The 27,614-nt window shown below is 38.9% G+C and overlaps 1 protein-coding gene across 17 annotated transcripts in view; it reads left to right on the forward strand.

Moving 5' to 3' along the window:
• Positions 1 to 27,614, forward strand: part of spire1a (spire-type actin nucleation factor 1a) — a 98,557-nt gene that overhangs the window by 39,549 nt on the left and 31,394 nt on the right. For all 17 annotated transcript variants that reach the window (XR_012394616.1, XR_012394619.1, XR_012394618.1 and 14 more), the window contains 2 exon segments: positions 16,574 to 16,807; positions 23,060 to 23,185. Coding sequence is in view for 12 of the 17 variants with exons in the window: in XM_009294320.5 (XP_009292595.1) it covers positions 16,574 to 16,807; positions 23,060 to 23,185 (360 nt within the window). In the remaining 5 variants the exon portion in view is untranslated.

The raw sequence follows: 27,614 nt of genomic DNA on the forward strand, positions 1-27,614 counted from the left end.
ATGTATTCAAGGAAATACAATGATGTGACGTATTTCAGATGATGAAATTATTCTGAAATGACAAAAAAAAAAACAATAAAAGGAAATTAAATAGAAATAAAATATATTAAAAATGGTTAATCAGTTTTTTATTAAATATTAAATCTAATAATTGAATTATAAATACAAATAAAGTTAAAATAGTTATAATGAAACAGGCAAAATGCAATTTAGTGACTGTAATGTGATGGATGCTGACAAAGGAAGTGTGGATGCAAATGCAGGGTTTATTAGTAGAATGGTCAGGCAAGCAATGGTCAACACAGGAACAAACAGATGTATTCGGGCAATCCAGTGTTGTGGTCAATAAACAGGCAGATGGTCAAAAGGCAGGAAGCAGACAATGTAAACAAACAAAGCAAGGGTCAAAACAAAGTAAAGCAAAGCAAGGGAAACGCTTCGTATGTATACAATAACAGTTAGCAAGACTCGGCAGTCGGCACTGAAGTAAGTGTGTTTGTGTTTAAAAAAATTATGAAATAAGCTAAATTTAAAATAAAGTAAAATCAAATAAAATAGAATGAAAAAAGGAAAATGAAATAAAACTATAAATATAAATAAAAATAATGAATTCCTAAATGAAATGAATTTCCTGCATTTCTTTTCCTGCATCTGCATTTCTAAAATAAAGTAATATTTAATGAAAATTATGTTATATTTAAATAAAAAATGGACAGTTTATTGAACAAAGAAAAATGTAATAAAACAAAATGACAAAATGTAATAAATTGAAATAAAAATTAAATTAGAATAAAAAATATAAATGAAAAAAAATTAACAAATAAATTAGAAAATATGAAATATATTTAAATTAAAATAAATAATTAAAACTATTATATTATATTATATTATATTATATTATATTATATTATATTATATTATATTATATTATATTATTAATAATATATTATTTACTAAAGGTGTGCTGGGGTTGTAATAATTGTTCAAATATAACACTTTGGATTTCTGTGTAAATATTATCTAAAAATTCCTGTTTTTCCACTACAGTTTTCCATAAACCCATACTGCAAATGTAGAGTTCAGGTCAAAACAAACAGGCCTTATTGTCTATTTTACCACAGTAGAAATGTGGGTTATCACAAAGTGATCTGTTATCTTTATTTAGAAGCAAAACAATGGCATGGAGCTGAAGGGCTGTTTGTTACTCTTCATTATTTAGCAGATGGTGATGAACCGTCGCTGCTTCTGCATCGCCATGACAACTTCCTTTTTTGTTATTTTTATGTAATGTAAAAGCTCTGCCTCTCCCAGATGTGTAACGGAGGTGGAGTTCTGAGGCATTGTTCATTTTAACCACACCTGAGTAAGTTGGAATTAATTAGCATCTTTGAAACAAAAAGAGTTTGTGACACATTTTAGAGCACATATAGACACATAAAGTAAAGGCATGTTTCTAAGAATGAGACATTAAAAACAGTAAAAATCATTATAAGAATATCTTTTACTCCAGCTGAAATAATAATGACATAAAAATTAAACATTAAAAATTATGAATTGACAATAATAATTAAAAAATATTATGGCATGGAAACGAACAAAATAATTACCTTTTTATTTTGTACACCATTTAAAAAATTTAAATAAAAAAATAAAAGGTAAAATAAAAATGACGACACTGAAATTAACAAAATAGTTAATTTTATTTTGCACACTGTTTTAAAATATAAATAAAAAATGAAAAATAAATAAATAAAAACAATGTTTAAAATTTAAATAGAAAATAAATAATTTCAAATAAAAATTTCAAATAAAAATGATGACATGAAAAGAAACAAAAAATATGAATTATATTTTGCACAGTGTTTTAAAAATGTTAAAAAAGAAGAAAAAAAGATGTTTAGAAATGTAAATAAAAAAGGTAATCAATAAATAAATAATTAATTTTATTTTGCACACCAATTTAAAACATTAATAAAAACTGCAATGGTGTAGTGGTAGTGCATTGACACATGAACTCTGGTGCTCACAGCGACCTGAGTTCGATTCCCGCCTCAAGGCCCTATGCCGATCCTTCCCCTCTCTCTGCTTTCCATGCTTTTCAGTCAATACTCTCCACTGTCCTATACATTAAAGGTGACAGCCCCCACCTCTCCCCGCCAAAAAAATATAATTAAAAATAAAATAAAAATGAGGACATGGAAATGAAAAAAATTATAAATTTTATTTTGCACACCATTTTAATATGGAAAAAATAAAAATAATATAAATGCCATTTAAAAAATGTAAAAAAAAATAGAAAAGTGCAAATGATGACATGGAAATAAACAAAATAAATAAAATATTATTTTGCAGTTTTAAAATGTTAATAAAAAGATGAAAATTAAGTTTTAATGTAAATACAAAAATTGGAAATAAATAAATAAATAAATAAAAGTGACAACATGTCACAATAATTTTATTTTGCATATTGTTTATAAAAAAAAATAAGATGTTTAAAAAAATTAAATAAATGACGACATGGAAATTGACAATGACAAGGATTCACACCTTTTTTTGCACACCTTTAGATTCAGATTTACACTTAATTTACCTTTATTCATATTGCGGTTATGTAAAATTGCAGTTTTATTATAATTTTTTGTTCTTTACTTGCCTTTGCCCCTTTTCATATTCCAGTCATATAACATTTCTCCCAGCATTTCTGATGTAATATTTTGTTCACCCCCATGCCCACTCCTAGAATGTGTTATCAGACAACTAAAAAAATACATCTGCTAGTATTGAATGAGCCCTTTCTAACTGTTACACACTTCTCTCAGTGGTTGACTCCCTTACAGGTTTGACTGAATCTGTATCTGAGCTCTAGTGCAGTGTAGTGTAGCAGTGTAGGATTAGCTTACATAAGAGCAGGACACTTATAATATTTGTTTCCTCATGACAAGGATTAGCGTCTGGAGCACAGTGTGTTATTAGCAGGTATATGAACTGCAGCAAATCCATGAGTCAATATTGATGTAGAGATGAGCTCTTCACATATATCTCGCTGCTTTGTTTAGGAGTGAGGAAATATTTTGGAGACATTCGAAGCTTGATCTGTTTGAACACTCTTATATAACAATAATTACACTTTTTTATGCTAGGGCTGATAAGGGGTTTCGTTTAATCTCCTTTATAAACACAATTAATGCTCTATTACATGGGAGTTCAGTTTTAGTTTATTGACAAAGGGCTGAGGGTGAATCTCTATGTAGGTTTTCTGTATTTGTTCTGTTTCGAAAGTGATTCGGCCTTGTTGTTTGGCTGGGCGTTAAAATGATGATTATTATGATATGGTTAGTTTTCCTTCAATAAAATCGCATGCTTGATAAATGTGTAATGTTTATGTTTCAAAGCAAATTTAATTGGTGCTATTTCTTTCCCACTGCATGGAATGTTTATTATTTTGAGCACAGAATGCAGGAGTTATGTTTGATTGCATGCGGCTCGGTCTCAAACCAATCATGCGAGCAGCTTGAATTTAGTGAGGACTCTAGATTTAAACTGTAAAAATTAAATGTCTGTAACATATTTAAAAACGCATAATTTACTGTTAAAATACAATAAAAAATTATTTCTCATTTTACAGTAACATTTATGTTAAAAAATATTACTGTTAAAAACACAGTGAAAACAAAGAGATAATTTCAAATTTTTATTGTATATATTATAAAAAAATACAGTTAAAAACAAAAAAAGGTAAAAACGGTAAAAACAAAAAAAGGAATTTCTCATTTTTACCATAACATTTATATTCTAAACATAATTACACTTATAAAAATGCGGTAAAAACAAAAAAAGTCATTTCTTATTTTTACCGTAGCTTATATTATTTAATAAAAATATAAAATTTAAGTAATAAAAAATAAACATTATTTATCAACCTAAATGAACCAAAACAACAACACAAAAACGCATGATATTATGGTACAAGTAGGCCTGTCACAATATCTGTTTTGTTATAGGATATATTACATCAAAATATATTGCGATTAAACAATATTATTGTCATTTTAAGACCATTTTATGCCACTCATTATATAATGACATATAATATCGTCACAATGCAATACACTCTTCCAAAGAACACATTATATTTTATTCTTATGAATGTTTAATTTAATTATAGTCATTTTAACAATTTAATAATTAGGTTTTGGAATCAGAATGTAAAAACGCATATCCTAAATAAATAATAATAAATGTTAACAAAAAAATGCAGGGAAAAAAGTAGCAGATCTATTTTCATTTGTCAGTCACCCACATGAAAGTATACTATAGTAATTAATTTATGGTAAATACTAGTGTTTTTTTTAACCATACAGACACTGACACCTCCAGTAGAGCTAGAGATGTTGCTGGATTCTGTTTTTATGCATGGGAGATATATTTTGCATCACCAAAAAATGATTAAGGTCATGTCCATGTGCTGTGTGATAAGTTGATATGTTATTGTGACAGGCCAGGTGCAAATGTTTAATTGTAATAAAATTATGGTAAGGAGATTTAAATACATTTTGTTCAGGTTATCGTTTGACTAAACATAAACATAATATTACAGCTGCATCATGTCTTAAAGTCAAGGAATCAAAAGCCTTTTATGATTCGATATCACCTGTTAGAAATTCAATTCTAAGATATTTGACGGACAAATAGCTGCCAAAAGATTTTAGGTTTACGTAATGCAAGGTTTATAAATAGCCTGTGTTTGTCATGACATGTCCTCAAAACTTTCACTCACTGTTTTTTTGTCATGTTATTTGCATGATATAATTTGCTGCTTGAACTGTTCTGATAGCTGAATTGTATTAGATGGCTTTAATTGATTGCCTGTTGGCTGCCGGCTCGTGTCCAGCTCCTGATATGAGAGAATCCCAGGCTGATTTTCGGTCATCTCACGAGTTCATCCGCTCCTGTGGCCTGATCTCACTCTGGCTTGATTGAATTGAATTGGTAGAAAACAGCACTGGGCCGGTCAATCAAGAGCTTGATGGCTCATATGATAACAGAGGACATCTTTGTGTCCCGAAACAGTCAGGCACACGCTGGCTAGTGCTGGTGCATGGCTTCATATTATTTTATATAATAAATTATGGTGTACTCAAAGGTGTGATGATGATTATTTTGTTAGTTATGTTTTTGTTTATGTTTGTTGTTTGTTGTTATATATATATATATATATATATATATATATATATATATATATATATATATATATATAATAAGGTTTAATATAGAAGATTAATTTAATGCTTATACTTTGCGCTAGCATATTTTAATGGTTTATTACACTTTAATATATTAACTATTAAAATAATTGTAATTTAAATTTTTTATTTTAATTATTATTTATTTTATAATTTATTTATGACAACAAAATATTTATCAGCAGTTAGCTTTTAAGGAAATTGTTAAAATTAAATATGTTGTTGTTGTTATGTTTTTGTGTGTTATCTTGCGCTAATATAAATTATGAAAAAGTATTACCCTGAAAATTTTTTTACAACCCTGACTTTTTATTTTGTTTGTATGATTTTTATTATTTTAAACAATTAAATGTCATTGACACACTTAAATGTCATAAATGAAATGGTTGAAGTAGTAGTGATTATAATTGTGACAATGTTATGATGTCATTTAAAATCTAATTAATGTTGTAATAATGAAATATATTAATATGTTCATTGTCATTATAATACACTGCCTGGCAAAAGTCTTGTCATTGATCTTAGTTGTTAGAGCAAAAAATAATAACTTGACTTTTAGTTGATCATTTGGAAAAGTAGCATAAGGTAGATTTTTCTGATGATCTGCATCCCAATCATCACAAACACTGCAGAAGACCTATTGGAGCCTACATGGACCCAAGATTCTCACAGAAATCAGTGAAGTTTGGTGAGGGAAAAATCATGGTTTGGGGTTACATTCACTATGGAGGCATGCAAGAGATTTGCAGAGTGGATGGCAACATCAACAGCCTGAGGTATCAAGATATTTTTGCCGCCCATTACATTACAGACCACAGGAGAGGAAAATTCTTCAGCAGGATAGCACTCCTTCTCATACTTCAGCCTCCACATCAAAGTTCCTAAAAGCAAAAAAGTCAAGGTTCTTCAGGATTGGCAAGCCCAGTCACCAGACATGAATATTATTAAGCATGTCTAGAGTAGGATGGAGGAGGCATTGAATATGAATCCAAAGAATTTTGATGAACTCTGAAGTTCTGCAAGAACACTTTCTTTGCCATTTTAGATGACTTTATTAATAAGTTATTTGAGTCATTGCAGAGATGTGCGGATGTGTGAATTTTGTCTAAACAAAGTCAGACCTTACTGTCCTAATTAAATAATTAAAAATCAAGACATGATCATATTATATTTTGGTAAAATAAGTGTAATTAAGAGGCCTTTGCCTTTTATATAAGCCACTTCTGATACCAAATGATCAAGTTATTATTTGTTGTTCCTTAAACTTGGATAGGCCACAAGACTTGTCAGGTAGTGTACATTCATGAATTAATATAAATAGTTAGAATGTCAGATTTTATAATTTTGTCAGAATTGAAATGTCATTATGATTTCTTCAAGATTTTTTCTTGTTATAGTTAATTTGTCAATAGCTCATTAATTAATGTTCATGATTTAGTGTACAAAATATTTTCAGATTTACAACAAATGTCATAAATGCAGCTCTGACTGGACTGGCTCTTCTCGTCAAGCCTCATTTGAGTCAAATCTTCAGCGTTCGTCCCATCTGAGCGTCTGAATTCCCTCCGCATTAAAGCATGCAGGCCTCAGAGAGTCATAAGACTGGGCTGAGGTCTATCAAGAGCTTGTTGACTCTCTTTCCCTCCTAATCGACAGAGTTTCTCATGCCTTTATCAGTGCTCATGATACGGCTGTAAAACCGAGCTGGATGTCACAGCACGTGTTGTGTCTGATGTCATGACTTTATGGTCATCAAGTAGACTTGCCAGAAGCTTCAATAGTCCAGTACATATCACAGTTTCTCTTTTTTTCATAAATTCTGAGTTTTCAGTCGTTAATTTCATAATTCCATGTGCATTTAAGGTTTAATTGGTTTAAACCAAGTGCAAAATGGGTAGATGTGCTGTTTGTGCATCTCTTTATCTCTTTTTTAGTTCTTTTTTAGGCCCCGTTTACACTGTCAGGTCTTGATGCCCAATTTAGATTTGTTGACTATATCTGATTTGTTTTCCTGTCTGTTTACACGTTGTTTTAATTGTGACCCATATCCAATTCATGCGTTTACACTTGCCATACAATTTACGATGTTGCGCATGCATAAAGGCGGGTTCTAGCATCTGTGCCACACTAGCCACGATGGAAGAAATTGGCTTGTTTTTAGCTCTGCGAAATATGCGAAGTGCAGTAAAAGCAGTGCATGGTTTAGTCCAGATTTACCCCCATGCAGTTTATGTAATGGTATGGCCCTGATGTGTGTGTGTAGTTGAAGATGTAGCCTTTGCCTGTGTGCGCACTGGTGTTGGAGAGAATAAAGTTATTCTATGTGTAGTGTTACCACGACTGGGGTGGAGTGACAGGAGACCACAGGAGGTAAGATCCACTATGCAGTTTATTCAATAGTCAGGCAAGCAATGGTCATCAGGTGCAAACAGGTATATACAGGCAGTCCAGAATCGTAGTCGATATAAACAGGCAGAAGGTCAAAAGGCAGGCGGCTTAACAGGATAACTGGGAAACAAGGCTAAGATCGAAACACGGAGAAACAAGACAGGGAAACGCGTTGTAATGTTACTAGGAAAACAAGACTCGGCCAACTGGTAGCGTGAGAGGGTGGCTTATGAATGGGATGTAATCAGTCTGTGAACAAGGCTCAGCTGGTGCTTGCAATCAGGATACATGAGTGAGCAGGCGTGCGTGTTTGGGAGCAGTGCATGTATGAATGTGTAGTCCTGGGGAATGCGGAAATGAAGTCCTGAGTTCGTGTGAGAACCAGCGATCCTCTGGGGAGCGATCGCTGGTTGTGACATAGCCCCCCCTCTAGGAGTGGATTCCAGACACTCCACTACTGTTCAGGCGGGAGGCGTAGCGGAGGCGGAACAGGGGGAGGGTTGGAGGGCCAGGACCATGCAGCTGGGGCGTACCTGGGGCGTGGAGCTGCGGAGGGCCTGGAGACTGGAGCTGCGGAAGACCCGGAGAGTGGAGCTGCAGTGGTCTTGGATCGTGTGGCAGCGAAGGACTTTGAGTGCTGCGAGGAGCCGGCAGGGCTGGGAGTCTGGATGACGCCGGCTGTGTGAGCTGTCTGGATGGCGCCGACAGGACGAGGAGTCTGGATGGCGCCGACAGGGCGAGGAGCTGTAGGCGTTCGGGAAGCTCAGGCGGCGACCGCGGCCACTCGGGAAGCTCAGGCGGCGGCGGCGACCACTCTGGAAGCTCAGGCGGCGGCGACCACTCGGGAAGCTCAGGTGGCGGCGGCGACCACTCGGGAAGCTCAGGCGGCGGTGACCACTCGGGAGGCTCAGGCGGCGGCGGCGGCGACCACTCGGGAAACTCAGGCGGCGGCGGCGGCTCTGGCTGAGGCGCTGGCGGCGGCGTCGGCTCTGGCTGAGGCGCTGGCGGCGGCGTCGGCTCTGGCTGAGGCGCTGGCGGCGGCGTCGGCTCTGGCTGAGGCGCTGGCGGCGGCGTCGGCTGGGGCGCTGGCGTCGGCTCTGGCTGAGGCGCTGGCGGCGGCGTCGGCTCTGGCTGAGGCGCTGGCGGTGGCGTCGGCTCTGGCTGAGGCGCTGGCGTTGGCGTCGGCTCTGGCTGAGGCGCTGGCGGCGGCGTCGGCTCTGGCTGAGGCGCTGGCTGCGACGTCGGCTCTGGCTGAGGCGCTGGCTGCGGCGTAGGCTCTGGTTGAGGCGCTGTTTGCGGCGTCGGCTCTGGCTGAGGCGCTGGCTGCGGCGTCGGCTTTGGCTGAGGCGCTGGCTGCGGCGTAGGCTCTGGTTGAGGCGCTGTTTGCGGCGTCAGCTCTAGAGGATCTGGCAGCACTGGACGATCTGGCAGCACTGGACGGTCTGGCAGCACTGGAGGGTCTGGCAGCACTGGAGGGTCTGGCAGCACTGGAGGGTCTGGCAGCACTGGAGGGTTTGGCAGCACTGGAGGGTCTGGTAGTACTGGAGGGTCTGGTAGCTCTGGAGGATCTGGCAGCACTGGAGGGAATGGCAGCTCTGGAGATGGCCTTTCAGGAGCAGGAACAGACTTTGAACTGGAAGCCATCTTGTGAGCTGGCTGACTGGGAGCGGCCATCTTGTGAGCTGGCTGTGGACAATGGGTCGCAAGCCCCGTAGCCAGCGGGTCTTGCTCTCTACAGCCCCCCCCCAAAAGATTATTTGGATTTTCGTCCACCTCTCCTATGGTGAAGGAAGATCCACTCATCTGCAGGGCTAGATCAATATAGTTCACCAAAGACCACTGGGGTCCGTACAAGGGTATGTTGGAGTATAGGGGCTCAGACAGTCCGCCATGAAAGAAAATCATGAGGCATACCTCACTCAGGGTGGTACGGTGGGCCAGATTAATAAAGTCCTCCACGTACTCCTCTATTGACCGGGCTTCCTGACGGAGACGCATGATTTGAACACCCGCTGGATCCATGTTCTGGCCGAGTCTTCTGTAACCACGACTGGGGTGGAGTGACAGGAGACCACAGGAGGTAAGATCCACTATGCAGTTTATTCAATAGTCAGGCAAGCAATGGTCATCAGGTGCAAACAGGTATATACAGGCAGTCCAGAATCGTAGTCGATATAAACAGGCAGAAGGTCAAAAGGCAGGCGGCTTAACAGGATAACTGGGAAACAAGGCTAAGATCGAAACACGGAGAAACAAGACAGGGAAACGCGTTGTAATGTTACTAGGAAAACAAGACTCGGCCAACTGGTAGCGTGAGAGGGTGGCTTATGAATGGGATGTAATCAGTCTGTGAACAAGGCTCAGCTGGTGCTTGCAATCAGGATACATGAGTGAGCAGGCGTGCGTGTTTGGGAGCAGTGCATGTATGAATGTGTAGTCCTGGGGAATGCGGAAATGAAGTCCTGAGTTCGTGTGAGAACCAGCGATCCTCTGGGGAGCGATCGCTGGTTGTGACATAGCCCCCCCTCTAGGAGTGGATTCCAGACACTCCACTACTGTTCAGGCGGGAGGCGTAGCGGAGGCGGAACAGGGGGAGGGTTGGAGGGCCAGGACCATGCAGCTGGGGCGTACCTGGGGCGTGGAGCTGCGGAGGGCCTGGAGACTGGAGCTGCGGAAGACCCGGAGAGTGGAGCTGCAGTGGTCTTGGATCGTGTGGCAGCGAAGGACTTTGAGTGCTGCGAGGAGCCGGCAGGGCTGGGAGTCTGGATGACGCCGGCTGTGTGAGCTGTCTGGATGGCGCCGACAGGACGAGGAGTCTGGATGGCGCCGACAGGGCGAGGAGCTGTAGGCGTTCGGGAAGCTCAGGCGGCGACCGCGGCCACTCGGGAAGCTCAGGCGGCGGCGGCGACCACTCTGGAAGCTCAGGCGGCGGCGACCACTCGGGAAGCTCAGGTGGCGGCGGCGACCACTCGGGAAGCTCAGGTGGCGGCGGCGACCACTCGGGAAGCTCAGGCGGCGGTGACCACTCGGGAGGCTCAGGCGGCGGCGGCGGCGGCGACCACTCGGGAAACTCAGGCGGCGGCGGCGGCTCTGGCTGAGGCGCTGGCGGCGGCCTCGGCTCTGGCTGAGGCGCTGGCGGCGGCGTCGGCTGGGGCGCTGGCGTCGGCTCTGGCTGAGGCGCTGGCGGCGGCGTCGGCTCTGGCTGAGGCGCTGGCGGTGGCGTCGGCTCTGGCTGAGGCGCTGGCGGCGGCGTCGGCTCTGGCTGAGGCGCTGGCGGCGGCGTCGGCTCTGGCTGAGGCGCTGGCGGCGGCGTCGGCTCTGGCTGAGGCGCTGGCTGCGACGTCGGCTCTGGCTGAGGCGCTGGCTGCGGCGTAGGCTCTGGTTGAGGCGCTGTTTGCGGCGTCGGCTCTGGCTGAGGCGCTGGCTGCGGCGTCGGCTTTGGCTGAGGCGCTGGCTGCGGCGTAGGCTCTGATTGAGGCGCTGTTTGCGGCGTCAGCTCTAGAGGATCTGGCAGCACTGGACGATCTGGCAGCACTGGACGGTCTGGCAGCACTGGAGGGTCTGGCAGCACTGGAGGGTCTGGCAGCACTGGAGGGTCTGGCAGCACTGGAGGGTTTGGCAGCACTGGAGGGTCTGGTAGTACTGGAGGGTCTGGTAGCTCTGGAGGATCTGGCAGCACTGGAGGGAATGGCAGCTCTGGAGATGGCCTTTCAGGAGCAGGAACAGACTTTGAACTGGAAGCCATCTTGTGAGCTGGCTGACTGGGAGCGGCCATCTTGTGAGCTGGCTGTGGACAATGGGTCGCAAGCCCCGTAGCCAGCGGGTCTTGCTCTCTACAGCCCCCCCCCAAAAGATTATTTGGATTTTCGTCCACCTCTCCTATGGTGAAGGAAGATCCACTCATCTGCAGGGCTAGATCAATATAGTTCACCAAAGACCACTGGGGTCCGTACAAGGGTATGTTGGAGTATAGGGGCTCAGACAGTCCGCCATGAAAGAAAATCATGAGGCATACCTCACTCAGGGTGGTACGGTGGGCCAGATTAATAAAGTCCTCCACGTACTCCTCTATTGACCGGGCTTCCTGACGGAGACGCATGATTTGAACACCCGCTGGATCCATGTTCTGGCCGAGTCTTCTGTAACCACGACTGGGGTGGAGTGACAGGAGACCACAGGAGGTAAGATCCACTATGCAGTTTATTCAATAGTCAGGCAAGCAATGGTCATCAGGTGCAAACAGGTATATACAGGCAGTCCAGAATCGTAGTCGATATAAACAGGCAGAAGGTCAAAAGGCAGGCGGCTTAACAGGATAACTGGGAAACAAGGCTAAGATCGAAACACGGAGAAACAAGACAGGGAAACGCGTTGTAATGTTACTAGGAAAACAAGACTCGGCCAACTGGTAGCGTGAGAGGGTGGCTTATGAATGGGATGTAATCAGTCTGTGAACAAGGCTCAGCTGGTGCTTGCAATCAGGATACATGAGTGAGCAGGCGTGCGTGTTTGGGAGCAGTGCATGTATGAATGTGTAGTCCTGGGGAATGCGGAAATGAAGTCCTGAGTTCGTGTGAGAACCAGCGATCCTCTGGGGAGCGATCGCTGGTTGTGACATAGCCCCCCCTCTAGGAGTGGATTCCAGACACTCCACTACTGTTCAGGCGGGAGGCGTAGCGGAGGCGGAACAGGGGGAGGGTTGGAGGGCCAGGACCATGCAGCTGGGGCGTACCTGGGGCGTGGAGCTGCGGAGGGCCTGGAGACTGGAGCTGCGGAAGACCCGGAGAGTGGAGCTGCAGTGGTCTTGGATCGTGTGGCAGCGAAGGACTTTGAGTGCTGCGAGGAGCCGGCAGGGCTGGGAGTCTGGATGACGCCGGCTGTGTGAGCTGTCTGGATGGCGCCGACAGGACGAGGAGTCTGGATGGCGCCGACAGGGCGAGGAGCTGTAGGCGTTCGGGAAGCTCAGGCGGCGACCGCGGCCACTCGGGAAGCTCAGGCGGCGGCGGCGACCACTCTGGAAGCTCAGGCGGCGGCGACCACTCGGGAAGCTCAGGTGGCGGCGGCGACCACTCGGGAAGCTCAGGTGGCGGCGGCGACCACTCGGGAAGCTCAGGCGGCGGTGACCACTCGGGAGGCTCAGGCGGCGGCGGCGGCGACCACTCGGGAAACTCAGGCGGCGGCGGCGGCTCTGGCTGAGGCGCTGGCGGCGGCCTCGGCTCTGGCTGAGGCGCTGGCGGCGGCGTCGGCTGGGGCGCTGGCGTCGGCTCTGGCTGAGGCGCTGGCGGCGGCGTCGGCTCTGGCTGAGGCGCTGGCGGTGGCGTCGGCTCTGGCTGAGGCGCTGGCGGCGGCGTCGGCTCTGGCTGAGGCGCTGGCGGCGGCGTCGGCTCTGGCTGAGGCGCTGGCGGCGGCGTCGGCTCTGGCTGAGGCGCTGGCTGCGACGTCGGCTCTGGCTGAGGCGCTGGCTGCGGCGTAGGCTCTGGTTGAGGCGCTGTTTGCGGCGTCGGCTCTGGCTGAGGCGCTGGCTGCGGCGTCGGCTTTGGCTGAGGCGCTGGCTGCGGCGTAGGCTCTGATTGAGGCGCTGTTTGCGGCGTCAGCTCTAGAGGATCTGGCAGCACTGGACGATCTGGCAGCACTGGACGGTCTGGCAGCACTGGAGGGTCTGGCAGCACTGGAGGGTCTGGCAGCACTGGAGGGTCTGGCAGCACTGGAGGGTCTGGCAGCACTGGAGGGTTTGGCAGCACTGGAGGGTCTGGTAGTACTGGAGGGTCTGGTAGCTCTGGAGGATCTGGCAGCACTGGAGGGAATGGCAGCTCTGGAGATGGCCTTTCAGGAGCAGGAACAGACTTTGAACTGGAAGCCATCTTGTGAGCTGGCTGACTGGGAGCGGCCATCTTGTGAGCTGGCTGTGGACAATGGGTCGCAAGCCCCGTAGCCAGCGGGTCTTGCTCTCTACAGCCCCCCCCCAAAAGATTATTTGGATTTTCGTCCACCTCTCCTATGGTGAAGGAAGATCCACTCATCTGCAGGGCTAGATCAATATAGTTCACCAAAGACCACTGGGGTCCGTACAAGGGTATGTTGGAGTATAGGGGCTCAGACAGTCCGCCATGAAAGAAAATCATGAGGCATACCTCACTCAGGGTGGTACGGTGGGCCAGATTAATAAAGTCCTCCACGTACTCCTCTATTGACCGGGCTTCCTGACGGAGACGCATGATTTGAACACCCGCTGGATCCATGTTCTGGCCGAGTCTTCTGTAACCACGACTGGGGTGGAGTGACAGGAGACCACAGGAGGTAAGATCCACTATGCAGTTTATTCAATAGTCAGGCAAGCAATGGTCATCAGGTGCAAACAGGTATATACAGGCAGTCCAGAATCGTAGTCGATATAAACAGGCAGAAGGTCAAAAGGCAGGCGGCTTAACAGGATAACTGGGAAACAAGGCTAAGATCGAAACACGGAGAAACAAGACAGGGAAACGCGTTGTAATGTTACTAGGAAAACAAGACTCGGCCAACTGGTAGCGTGAGAGGGTGGCTTATGAATGGGATGTAATCAGTCTGTGAACAAGGCTCAGCTGGTGCTTGCAATCAGGATACATGAGTGAGCAGGCGTGCGTGTTTGGGAGCAGTGCATGTATGAATGTGTAGTCCTGGGGAATGCGGAAATGAAGTCCTGAGTTCGTGTGAGAACCAGCGATCCTCTGGGGAGCGATCGCTGGTTGTGACATGTAGACTGCTGTGCGACAAAAAGCAAACGTTACAACACGAAGTTCGCCCAACTTTAAAATGATTTTGAGGTTGGTGGTGGGAAAGGGCCGTCATCGCAGCTTGCGCTTATGGTTTATATGCTTTATGATGTCCTCCACCATTCAGAGGAATTCGTGGGTACGAGAGAGTTCTCAGGACTGTTGGGAGCAAATTGTGGCGACTGACCACTTTCCTCCTCTGTGTTTCCTCTGATGTTGTTTACCGCGTCGGCATCTCCACACACGCTCTTCTTTCTGTCATTAAACCGCGGAGAAGCACCACATTGTCGCAAGTTTAATGATGTACAGAACAGAATGCCTCAATAAATCCGATGTGCCTGTTTACATGACAGTTGCATTGTCACATATCCTATCTATATCTGATTTATTTCCACATATGAAGGAGGCCTGAAACCGATCTCTGAATATCTGAATGCTTGTGTTTTTCGTATTTACACGGTCCTAGAACAGATCCGATTTGTGTCACATATGAGCCAAAAATCGGAATTGGGTCACATTTAACTGGCAGTGTAATCGGGGCCATGCATGTATTTGTGCTTCAACAAATACTGTAGTAGAGCTGTACGATCAATTGAAATTGCAATTGAAATGTAGTCCCAATTCTACCCCTCAGTTCTTCCCCTTAGTTCACCCTTAGGGGTGTCCCAATTCTCTTTAGCTTGAAGTCTAAGGGAAAGGGGTAGATAGCCCTTTGAGTGAAGGTTTTTCAGGAACACATTCAACAGAATCCCAAAATAGACCAGCCACAACTTCAGGATAGTTGTACCTGGAAGTAAGCAGATCTACAAATAAGTATTTTTTGTCATTATTATGAATTTTTTACAACAATCAAACATGTTTTAATATATTCATAACCGCGTTCATGTTTTACTGCCATGCTTTAAAAAAAAAAAAAAAAAAAAACGCTAAAATAAAAAACGCTAAAGTTTGTGTTGTTGTTTGTAATTTCCGAATTGGTTTCTGACTGTTTGATTGTACTTTCAATGACAACTTTATATATACTGTAGTTTCTTTTCTAGTACTGAAATTGGAATTAAAGATTGAAAAATTAATTTAGCATTATTAATTAATGTTAGATACAATTCAACAACAATATATTTTTTTTATTTCACTCTTTTATTCTTTGTTTTTGTTTTGTTTTGTCCAGTAAAATGTTTGGCAGGGAAAGTAAAAATCAGAACAACTGCATAGTTTTAATCAAGGCATCCATAAATGTTGTCATTTGAATGAATGTGTAATACTTTCTCATACGCACTTGTACACAGCACCTAATAACAATTTACAATGCAATACTTTCTCCAAACGCAATTGTACACAGTACCTTGTAACCTTTATATTTATAACAAATCCGTACAATTAAACATTCAGATCTTTTTGATCAACTGCATCTCTGTTTCTTGTTTATCGTGTTTTTTCATATTTATTTTGTGTTGTCACTTGTCACTTATGTACACTGGAAGCTTCTGTAGCCAAAACAATTTTCTTGTGTGTGTGAAGCACATTTGGCAATAAAACTGATTCTGCTTCTGATTAATGCTGTGGGAATATTTCTCGATGGTATCTTATTGATATTTTTTTCTATGGTATTAAAGTAAAAAAAAAAAGAAAAAAAGAATTGCATTTATGAGAGGGCTCTTCTTTCTCTATAAAAAATAACACTCCCCCTTCCTTAAACTGTGGTAACACTACAGTTTGAGCATGTGAAATTTTGCCACACAGCACTGCAAAAGGGGTGGGATTAAACAAGATGATTAGACGTTAAAAAGTGATCAATTGCTCTATATTTCAAATTTCTGTACAGAGAGGTCATGTTTTGATCTTCGATTGGTTTCACGCAATCACGTGATGTGATTACGCAGGTCAGAGTTCAGGTCAGTCAAGCTTGGACTTGTGTTTAACATGCTTGCATTTCCGGTCTGTCGCATTCACATGCATGTGAATGGAAGTCTATGTGGCGAAAAGTGCAGTGTGACAGTGACTTTACTCTAGCACATATTCTCTGAGCACTAACAGTATGCATTGCCTCTTCTTGTTGAATCTTTTAAGTGCCTCCTCAGTTTTAAGACACATTGAACAAAAGCATCTGTCAAATGACTAATAGTAAAGTTAGAAATGCCATTATTGTGACAGAACCATTGTAAATGTTAAATGTGTGTGTTTCTGTTGCAGATCATCGAGTCTCTGGGCATCATGATCTATAAGGCTCTGGATTATGGCCTGAAGGAGCATGAGGAGAGAGAACTGAGTCCTCCTCTGGAGCAACTTATCGACCTCATGACCAACATGGCGGACACAGAAACAGACTGTCCTGATGAGGGATACGAGGCCACGGAGGAGGAGGATGAGGGAGAAGAAGAGAACGCTGAAGTCTCCAATGTTCGAGGATACCGGGACATAATTTCTGTAAGCATTGACCGATTGTAAAACAAACTGTGATTTAACAAAAGGTGTTAACCCAGTACAGCTTAATTCTTGTTTTTATGTAGTTAAATTGGATTTCTGTCCTTAAAATAAAATAAAATTAATCAAAAACATAATAAATAAATAAAAACATAAATAAAATAAAAATATAAAATAAAATGAAATATAATTTTAAAAATAAAATACAACAAATTAAAATAAATATGAAATCAAATAAAATAAAAACAAAAAATAAATTAAAACTAAATAAAATAAAACGAAAATAAATACAATTAAATGAATAAAAAAATAAACAAAATTGTAAAAATAAATAAAAACAAAAATAAAATTAAATAAAATGAAAATAAATTTAAATAAAATGAATGAATAAATAAAAAAATAATAAATAAAAACGTAAAAATAAATAAAAAACATAATCCCATTTCTGTCCTTAAAATAAAATAAAATAGAAACATAAAAAATATATAAAAACATAAAAAATAAAGTAAAAACTAAATAAATAAATAAAAACATAAAAAGTAAAAAAAAGTAAAAAGTAAAATAAGATAAAATTAAAAAATGAAAATAAACAGTAAAATAAAATAAAATTAAAATAAAAACATTAAAATTTAATAAAAATATGAAAAAAAAATAAAAAATAAATAAATAAATAAAAGTAAACATTAAAATAAATAAAAATAAAATGAAATATAATTTTTTAAAATAAAATAAAATGACCTAAAACAAAATATGAAATGAAACAAAGTAAAAACATAAAAGTTAAATAAAAAATAAAATAGCAATGTGTAATGAATGCACAATTAATTTGCATAAATAGTGTGTCTGTATGTCTCTTGGGATGACTGTAATTGTTATTCTCTCTACTGGTATTATTTTAACTTCTCCCTCAGGCCCACTTTAGTAATGCATTACTCTCAAGCTCCATAAAGACCTCCAGACAGTAGCAGCACTTTTAATTACTGTCATAGTCATCAATAAATAAAAGGAGAAGCTTTTAGCAATGGTAGCAGTCGAAAGAAGGAATATGACCACACTGTGAGTGCTACAGGTACTAGCATTAGCATAAATAAGCATTATAATCATGTGCCACTACATAACCCAAGGAATCTGTTAAAAAAGGCAAACAAACAGACCACATGCATCAAGTAGTGGTCAGTTTGGGTAATAGAACATTCTAGATTATTCTAAAGGGTCTTTCAGGACAGGTTGGATAATACAGAACCATGACTGGATAAAACGAAGTTGGATAAAATGAACCATGACATTTAGTTTCTTCAATCTGGCTGGCTAAATTTATACTCCACCCGCCAACAAACCTTTTAGATTCTCCATTTAGAAAGAAATTGATTTGAGGATAAAGTAAATGAGAATGGAAGATAATGTGCCACCTCTTTCATCACCTTCGTCTATTTGTTTAGAATGGGGAAAGTAAAAAAACAACTATTTCCTTGAGTAATTTCCTCTAAAATATTTTCATTTCATAAAATTCTTATTCTCAATCTATTTAGACTTTTCCCCCCTTATTTTAGTGTTCCTCTATTTATCTAAAATTAAATAATAATTTGTATTATTCTGCAATTTGCTTGTTTGTTTATTACTGACTGTTCACTTGTCATCTGTAATGTTTTCATTTATATACGTTAGGCTAATAGTCTCATAATGTTAGGTAATGTATTTACCAACATAAATGAAGAATAAACAATACTTGTTCAGCCTTTATGAATCATAGTTCAACATTTACTAATGCATTATAAAAATCAAACGCTGTGCTTGTTAGCAGTCAATGCACCATGAGTTAGCATGAATAACAATGAACAACTGTATTTTTTATTAACTTACATGGTCACTATTTATTTTGATGTACAATTCACACTATTAACTAAGACTTTTAGCTCAATAAATCACTTATTAGCTGCTCATTAATAGTCAGTAGTTGGGTTTAGACATTGGATTATGGTGGTAAAATAAGATCATACTTTATAAGTGGTAATAAACAATTAATGGGCAGGTAATAAGCCAGTAATAAATGGTGTGGATTGTTACTTAACCTGACATCATTTACTTCCACGTTCTTTAAATATTAATGGTCCGTACTGGCCCAATACCCCTATAAGTGGTTCTGTTTTCTCATCATTTGGAATAGAATAACTTTTGCATAGATTATGATAGACATTTTTCTTTTTTCCTATGATTACTGACATATGCAGGAACCAACAAATTTAATTACAGCAACCTAGACCACACTGAACCTAAAAGGTACACTTTCAAGTTTGAGTTTACAAAAAAAAAAAACTTTTTTGAAGGGTTTATTATAACACAGACAACATATGCAATTATTTTAATCAACAGTGTTTTCTAAAAAAAAATTTTTAGAAAGGGTTTTCTTTAAAATTATACCAAACATTTGGATTTACATCTCTGCATGTGGATTTGGGAAGCTTTTGAATTTGGGTTGGTAAAATCCAGGTGAAAAGCCCAAAATAGCACTCGACTTTCAGAGGTTAAACTAAATTGTTACCAAGAACAGAAACAAAAATGTATCATAAATGTATTGTTCATTGTTTGTTCATACTAAGTACATTAACAATAACTGTGGTAAAAAGAGTGACCTTTTCTTCTCTTAATACTAAAATTGAAATTAAGAGTATTTAAATCTATTAGAATTCAAAATTTATTAGTTTTACATGGATCAAAACAATAAAAACCTTTTTTTGTTACTCCTGTACTTATAGTTTTTTATTGCTAAGTGAACATTAGTCTAAAAAATAAAATTAGAAAAACAGTAGTAAAAATCTCTAAAATCAAGCCATTCTTAAGGTTCTAAAATGACTAATTAAGAAATTTAGAGATACAATTCAAATTCGGCCCAAAACACGCAGCAAAAGTGGTGAAGAAATGGTTAGCAGACAAAAACATTTACACTTTGCTGTGGCCCAGCCAGAGTCCTGACTTGAATCCAAATGAGAATCTGTGGAGGGAGCTAAAGTTCAGAGTGATGCCAAGGAGACCCTCCAACTTGAAAAAGTTGGAGCTCATCGCTAAAAATATCGCTAGAGACATGCAATTTACTGGTCAGCAATTATAGCAAGCATTTGATTGCTGTAATAGCCAATAAAGGCTTTTTTCTATTGATTATAAGAAAGGGTATGAACAATTTTAGACACTTTCTGTTCAAATGTAAAGAAGAAAAAAGCTAAGAAATGCTTTTTTTTTTCAACAATGATGCCTCTTGAACATCGTCTTATAATTTTGTGGATGATGACTGTGTCATTTGCAGTTTAAAACAAACTTGATGGTTGAATAAAAGTTTAACTTTAAGTCTGAATTTACCATGCAGGAGTACACCGTAAAAAATGCTGGGTTCCATACAACTCTTTTATGTTGTCACAACACAAATCCATTAAGTTACCCTCATTGTTTTTCAAAAGTAAGTGAATTGAACATAAAACAATTAAGTTGTTGCAAACAAAGTAAAAATTTGTTTTAACTCATTTTAAATAAATAGTTTAAACAAGTAGCAAGCAGCAAAAGTCATGTTTTAAGTGTATGAATAATTTCCGGCTTGACCGTATTTTTTTTTTATTTGTATTAATGCTTTATTTATTTATTTATTTATTTACATATTTATTTTTACTTTTTATGGAATCTTATATGGCAATAACATTCCCAGTGTATAGCCGTATATTCCCTCTTTATCTCCCTCCTATCAGGTCTTGCAAGTTGCATTCACTTTCACCAGTCTGTAATCTCGTCTAGCATGATTTCTCAGCAAAACACGTCACAGGGACTGAATCTGCCGTCAAACATTCCTAAAGAGGGCAGAGCTCAGGGAAGGTGTGGAGAAAAATGTCATTAAGCTGGTTGCTCAGCGTAATTGTGTGTTTAAAATGCATGTCATGCTCAAACAATTATACCTGGGACTGAGTTTTGAACGGGCTCGTGTTATTGACCCGCCAGGCATGCAAACTTTGGGTTTGGCTCTTAGCTATGTACCAAAATATAATGTGTATAAAACGGCAGGATTAACTGATCAGACAGATTTGGTCAATGATTTTCTTAGAAATGCAACGATTACCTTATCAGACTGAGGTTGAAGGAATCTACATTGACCTTAAAATACACTCCTGTCCTCTGGAACGCAATTGACTATTTTAGGAAAGAGACATCTTGACAAACACAGCAATTACAAAAGATTTAAAGCCGTACTGTAACAATTTGCTTGTAAATGAGGCAGTGCAGTGGAATGTTCAGGGGCTGTTATGTGTGAATTGTATTTATGGTAAGATTTAAGTGAAGAATTGTTTAAATTGGAAATTAAATTTTCTCTGTGATTTGTTTGTTTGGTCTTAAATCAGATGGACAATCTTTAATATCCTATAAGCTGTAAGTTTATTAATGTATAATAAACTATAAGACAGTGTAGTACAACATTTTAAACGTTAAATAATGTAAAATAAGTAATCAATAATTCACAGCTAATAAAGTTTGATTAAGTAAAGTTAATAAAGTTATATTATGTAATCCAATATTTTTGATAATAAACAATAAAATAATATATAGATCTAAATTATAAATCGAAATAAATACATGAGATTCATGTCAATAATCCAAAATGTCCTTAAAATAAAACAATTGGATAGAATAAATACAAATTATATTAAAATAAATCATAAAAACAACCATTCAGATGGCTTTTAGATTTTAGGATGGCGGTCATCGGAATCTGAATGATAGAAAAGTGTTTCTAACTAGTTAAAAAACAAACAAACAAGCAAGCAAACAAACAAACAAACAAACAACAGCATAAAAATTGCAAAACCATCTAATAAAAAAAAAAGTTTTATTAGAAGAGTAGCAGACATGAAGTGGTCCAAAGGTGTTTAATTAATCCAAGTGTCGTATGTCTATTTATCCTTAATTAATAGCCTGAAAATTAAAAAATGATGTAAAATTTGAAAAAAGTTAAATATTTATCAGCCGTAATATAGACATTTTCTGCATTTGTAATGTGTGTCTTTTTGTATGAACAACATTCTTAAAATGCATTGCTCAATTTCAGAGTGTCACTCAAATTCAGCTTAGGACTATACACTATACACTTTCCCTACATTTTAATGTCTCTGTAATTTAATAGTCTCATTCTCTGTTCTTCTTCTTCTTCTTCCTCTTCTTCTTCTTCTTCTTCTTTTATTGCTTTATTAGGTACATCTTAGGTCAGACTGAAAATAACACTTTAATTACAATATATATAGTATCAATACATATTGATGTTCATAACATGTCATAAAAATCATGCACTGATACAATTTACCAAACAAGAAATTATCAGGAACACATAATTATAGCCTTATTCTCCCAAAACTGGGATTTACAAACTTTTGGGGTTTGTGAGTTGATGAAAAGCCAATAATTAACTAAAGGGTTCATAATAAGCCCTATTGTGATGTAAAATAAGTATCAGGAGTCTCCTAGATGTGTCTGTAAAGTTTCCCACAGATCATTTATTTATTATACCAGGCTGTAATTGCTCATTTTTGTGGGTCTCTTTTAATGAAAATAAGCTGCTGCTCTCGCCCACCATCCAGAAGAAGGTGGAGTCATAACAGCTTGTTTCTTGACTAGTACTCCAATAACACTAAGTCCAACATTTTCATGTCTTTTCAAGCCTTGTCAGTTTAGACATTTTTTTGGAGTACAGAGACATAAATGCTCACAAAATAATATGCTTGAAATACTTATTTTTAAATAAATATATATTTAAATAATAACAAAAACTTGATAGCACTTTAGTTTAGGACACTTGACTGGCCTGCCTGCAGTCCCGACCTATCTCCAATAGAGAATAGAGAACATCTTTTAAATGTTGCAAGAACCAAAATTGGCATACATATTTACTTTGGAAAAAAACAATAAAATTCATGAGGAACACATTAAATAATATTTGTTGTATTGTCTGCAATGAAGTACAATGTTTCTATACTGTCACAACTTTTTCTGATTTTTTTGTGTGTGTGTACTTTATGACTACTAACAAACAGTTAATAATAATAATCTTAATAATAGGCATGTAATAAGCCAGTAGTTAATAGCATGAATTGTGACCTAAACTAGTTTTACCAAAACTTCTACAAGTACAATTTTTAGATCAAAAAAAGCTTTGTCTGACTAAAATATTTTGAGGATTTCTACTCTAGTGGTGTAACATCATACGTCTCATGGTTTTCTCTTTTCCAGCTCTGTTTGTCTCACCTTCCCAGTCCATCTGATGCTCCAAACCACTACCAGGCCGTGTGTCGAGCCCTGTACGCTGAGACCAAGGAGCTCCGCACTTTCCTGGAGAAGATCAAGAGTGCCAAAGAGGTAATGACGCTTACAAAAAACTGCCATGCTTACATGGCTGTTCATGTGTGGCTGCAAAAGTGCTTTGGCTGGCCAAAAAAACAGTCACTGTATGGATTTAGAGTAGCAGATTATTATCATTGTGTGATTAGATCTTAGTTGCAGTGATTGATATGTTTCTGGCTTGTTAAATGTTTGGCAGCACCTCAAAGGAATAGTTTACCCAAATTCTGTTCCAGATCCAATTGTTTCAAACCTATTTGACTTTCTTCTGTTGAACACAAAGGAAGATATACTGAAGATTGTAAGAAAGCAGCTGCTATTGCCATCCACAGTAAAAACAAAATATACTATGGTAATCAATAGCTGCTTTCTTCCAAGATTCTTCATAATATCTTGTTTTGTGATCAGCAGAAAAAAGAAAGTGATACACGTTTAGAACCACTTGAGTGTGAGTAAATGGTGAGAATTTTTTTGGATGAACTAACACTTTAGCTAATGCAGTGTGCAGCTTTTTTTATTTCTTCTCCATGTCAGAAGACGTATCCCATGACCATATTGCATAATGGCCATGCCATGAATCAACAGGCTCAAAGAAGGCTTCGTTTTCACACGTTGAGCTGACCGTCAGTTGACCTGAAACTTGCTAAAAGTCTTAAGACGTGCAGATGAGTAGACCGTGAACATCTCATCATCAGATAATGGAGGAGGTGGAAGATCTGGTCTAAAAATGAACGCAGCCCTTGATGGAAATAAGCTTTGTGACTTTGCAGAAGGTTTTATTGAAGATAAAAATAATCCTAAAGATGGCCACTATCTGACCATCAGGTTTACTATGTAAAATCTACTCAATACTGTCAGTCTATGGATTCATACAGTCATGGAAAACCTGGAAAAGTCATGGAATTTTAACATGGCATTTTTTACAGCAGCAGAAGACCCCACCGGGTGCCTCTCACTGTCTCACCAAATATAGACAATAGAAGATTGTAAAAATGTTGCATGGTCTGATGAGTCTTGGTTTCTGCTGCGACATTCGGATGGTAGGGTCAGAATTTGTCATAAAGCGTGAATCATCTCAGACGGGTTTCTTAAACATGACAATGAGTTCACTGTACTCAAATGGCCTCCACTGTCAGATCTCAATCCAATAGAGCACCTTCGGGATGTGGTGAAACGTGGATGCGCAGCTGACAAATCTGCAGCAACTGCGTGATGCTATCGTGTCAGTATGGAACAAAATCTCTCAGGAATATTTCCATTGCTTGTTGAATCTATGCCACGAAGGATTAAGGCAGTTCTGAAGACAAAAGGTAGTCCAACCCAGTACTAATAAGGTGTACCTAATAAAGTGGCCGAGTGTAGGTTATTTGTCTTAAACGTGCTCATGCTGTGTAAACATTATCTAAATAAATTTTACAGGGATATAAAAATGAATTGAAACTAAATAGATTGTTGCATGCTTATTGATGTGCTGTAAGAAACTTGAACGTGCATTGTTTTTCTTATTAGTTACCACGTTTTGGTAGACATTACATGAAATATTAGGTCATGAAAATTAACTTGAAAGTCCTGCAAAAGTCTTGGATTTTTAGTAGTAAAAATGTATATGAATCCCAACTTCATATAATAATAAAAATGAGTTAAATGGAGCACAGATCAACTGGTGGTCAATTTATATGTGAAAATGAAGCTTGCTTTCACAATTTCAGATGAATCTTGGCATTGTCATCCTAGAATTGGACTGCTGGATACATCTTTTGAGATTGTTCTTTAGGAAATAAAAAGCAACACAATGCAGTAGTTACACCTAATGTTATGAATTGTCAGCAAAACCCAAATTATATTACTACAATAACAATGTCATCCACAAACTCATTATTGTTTGCTTACTTAAAGGGATAGTTCTCCTAAAAATAAAAATTGGCTCCCTATTTACTCTCCCTCAAGTTATTCCAAACGTTTATGAGGTTTTATGAGATAATTTGAATAAAGCTAAAATTTTATATTGACATCGGTTGTAGGAAAAACAATGGGTGTCATTGGAAATCAGCTTTCTTCAAAGTATCATCTTTTGTGTTCAACAGAATAAAATAACTCCTAAAGGTTTGGAATCACTTGAGGCTGAGTAAAATGATGGCCAATATGTTTAGCTTTGAGTGAACCATCCCTTTAAATCCAAACCATGTGCTTTTTTTTTTGCTATTACAGTGCATTGTTTTGCCACAACTGTCATTTACTAGTCATATATTTTTTCTTTTAGAGCTGTGTTTCTCAACCACGTTCGTGGAGCCCCACCAACACTACATGTTTTAGATGTCTGCTTTGTCTGTTACACCTATTACGAGTCTTTCAGTCTCTAATCAGCTAATAAGCTGATTATCTGAATCAGGTGTGTTTGGTTTAGGAGACATGGAAAATATGCAGAGCTGGTGGTTCTCCTGGAATGTGGTTGAGAAACACTGTTTTAAAGCCATGAAATTGCATTTTGTTTTGTTTATTTTTTTACTCTGAAGAAGTATTTTATTTTTATTATGTAAAATGTATTATTTTTGTCAGCCAAAACCGTATAATCATTTTTACATTAGGCGTTAAAACAAAGATGCTCTTCTGACAGGGTGTAAATCAAACACAGCCATTTAAACTTGAATCCTCATGAGGCTGTTTGTGTTTATGGGCTTGAATAGAGCGAGTGGGTTGACAGCTAATGTGACTCATAAACAGGCCGTGGACTGTGGAGGTGGATTGAAACCAACAGTATTACCCAACACTTTGCCAATATGCTTGTTTCATGAGGCTTTAATACTGTAAGTCCTGTGCGAATATGTTTTCCTAGAGGACTACGCTCTGCAACATTTAAGATTTGCATTATCCACACTAAATCTGTTGTTTGTGTTCAGTATATTGTAAAATATTCTGGGTTCCACACAATTACTTCATGTCGTCCTAACACAAATCAATTGAGTTAACTTAATTGTTTTATGTTCAATTCACTTAAATTTATAAAAACAATTATGTTGCCCCCCCAAAAAACTAATGAATTCATTTTAAATAAGTAGCTTGAACAAGTAGCAAAAGTCATCATAACTGATTTCACTTGCCACATTTATATTATTATCAGAATTATTTTCAGAGCCATTTGTGAAAATACCGCGAGATTTATTAACAAACGTTATGACGTTTTATCATCATTGCTAAGTTTATAATGAGCATTTGTTCTTGTCTGCAGGAGTGAGATGCTAAAGCTTTTTAATCAACCACCATATTTCCATATAGCACAGCTTTCATACATGCTGTTAGCTGCACAGAGACTGAATGTTCTCATCAAGTCATGCAGAAATGTTTCTGAACAGATTTGCTCTGACATCTTCATAGTTATCAATTATGAACATCTTTACCTGCCTATACTTGATGGCATTTCATTATAAACCTGCACTTGCTACATAATGCACCAGAGACATACTCAACTCAACTCAACTCACTTTATTTCCATAGCACTTTCACAAATCACAATGATTACCAAAGTGCTGTACATAAAACACATAAAACGCATGTAAAATATACATAAAATAAAACACATAAACTCACATCACATGATTAAAAGCTAAAGAAAATAAGTGTGTTTTCAGCGACCCCTGAAAAGACTCAAAAGATTGAGCTGTTCTTAAAGAGAGTGAAAGATCGTTCCAGAGTCTTGGAGCTGCTACAGAGAAAGCTCTATCACCTCGACATTTTAAGCGTTATCTAGGAACTTGCAAATAGAGACGATCCATAGAGCGAAGAGATCTCACACGGTTATGCGTAAGAAATTCACAGTTTATAGATGTACAAAATTAGAAGTCAAAATTATTAGAAATTGTGATTATTTTACAAATATTTTCCCAAGTGCTGTTTAACAGAGAGAAATATTTTTTCAACAGGTTTAAACTGAATGGTTTTAATTTCTTATAATTAAATCCTTTTGTCTTTGCCATGATGACAGTACATAATATTTGTTCCAGTTATTTTGCAAGGTTCTATTATTCAGCTTAAAGTGCAATAAAAGACTTAACTAGTTTAATTCATTAATTAATTTAGCTTAATTTGACAAGTCACTGGATAACAGTGGTTTGTTCTGTAGACATTTGGAAAAATACATTTCTTAAGGGGGCTAATAATATAGAACTTAAAATTGTATTTAAAAATGTAAAAACTACTTTTATTCCAGCCAAACTAAATGAAATAAGACTTTCTCCTGAAGGAAAAAAACATCATGTGAAATACTGTGAAAATGTCCTTGCTCTGACAAACATAGTTTGGGAAATATTTGAAAAAGAATCAAAATTTCACTGGAGAGCTAATTAGTTTGACCTCACTGTGTGTATATTGTTGTATATGCGCTCTTGACAACTGACTACGGTCTTATGTTTGCTGTGTAATCCCTTGAAAAAATTGCTAAAGCTCCTAAGAA

The sequence above is a fragment of the Danio rerio genome, chromosome 19 (assembly GCF_049306965.1).
Source record: "Danio rerio strain Tuebingen ecotype United States chromosome 19, GRCz12tu, whole genome shotgun sequence".
Taxonomy (NCBI): Eukaryota; Metazoa; Chordata; class Actinopteri; order Cypriniformes; family Danionidae; genus Danio; species Danio rerio.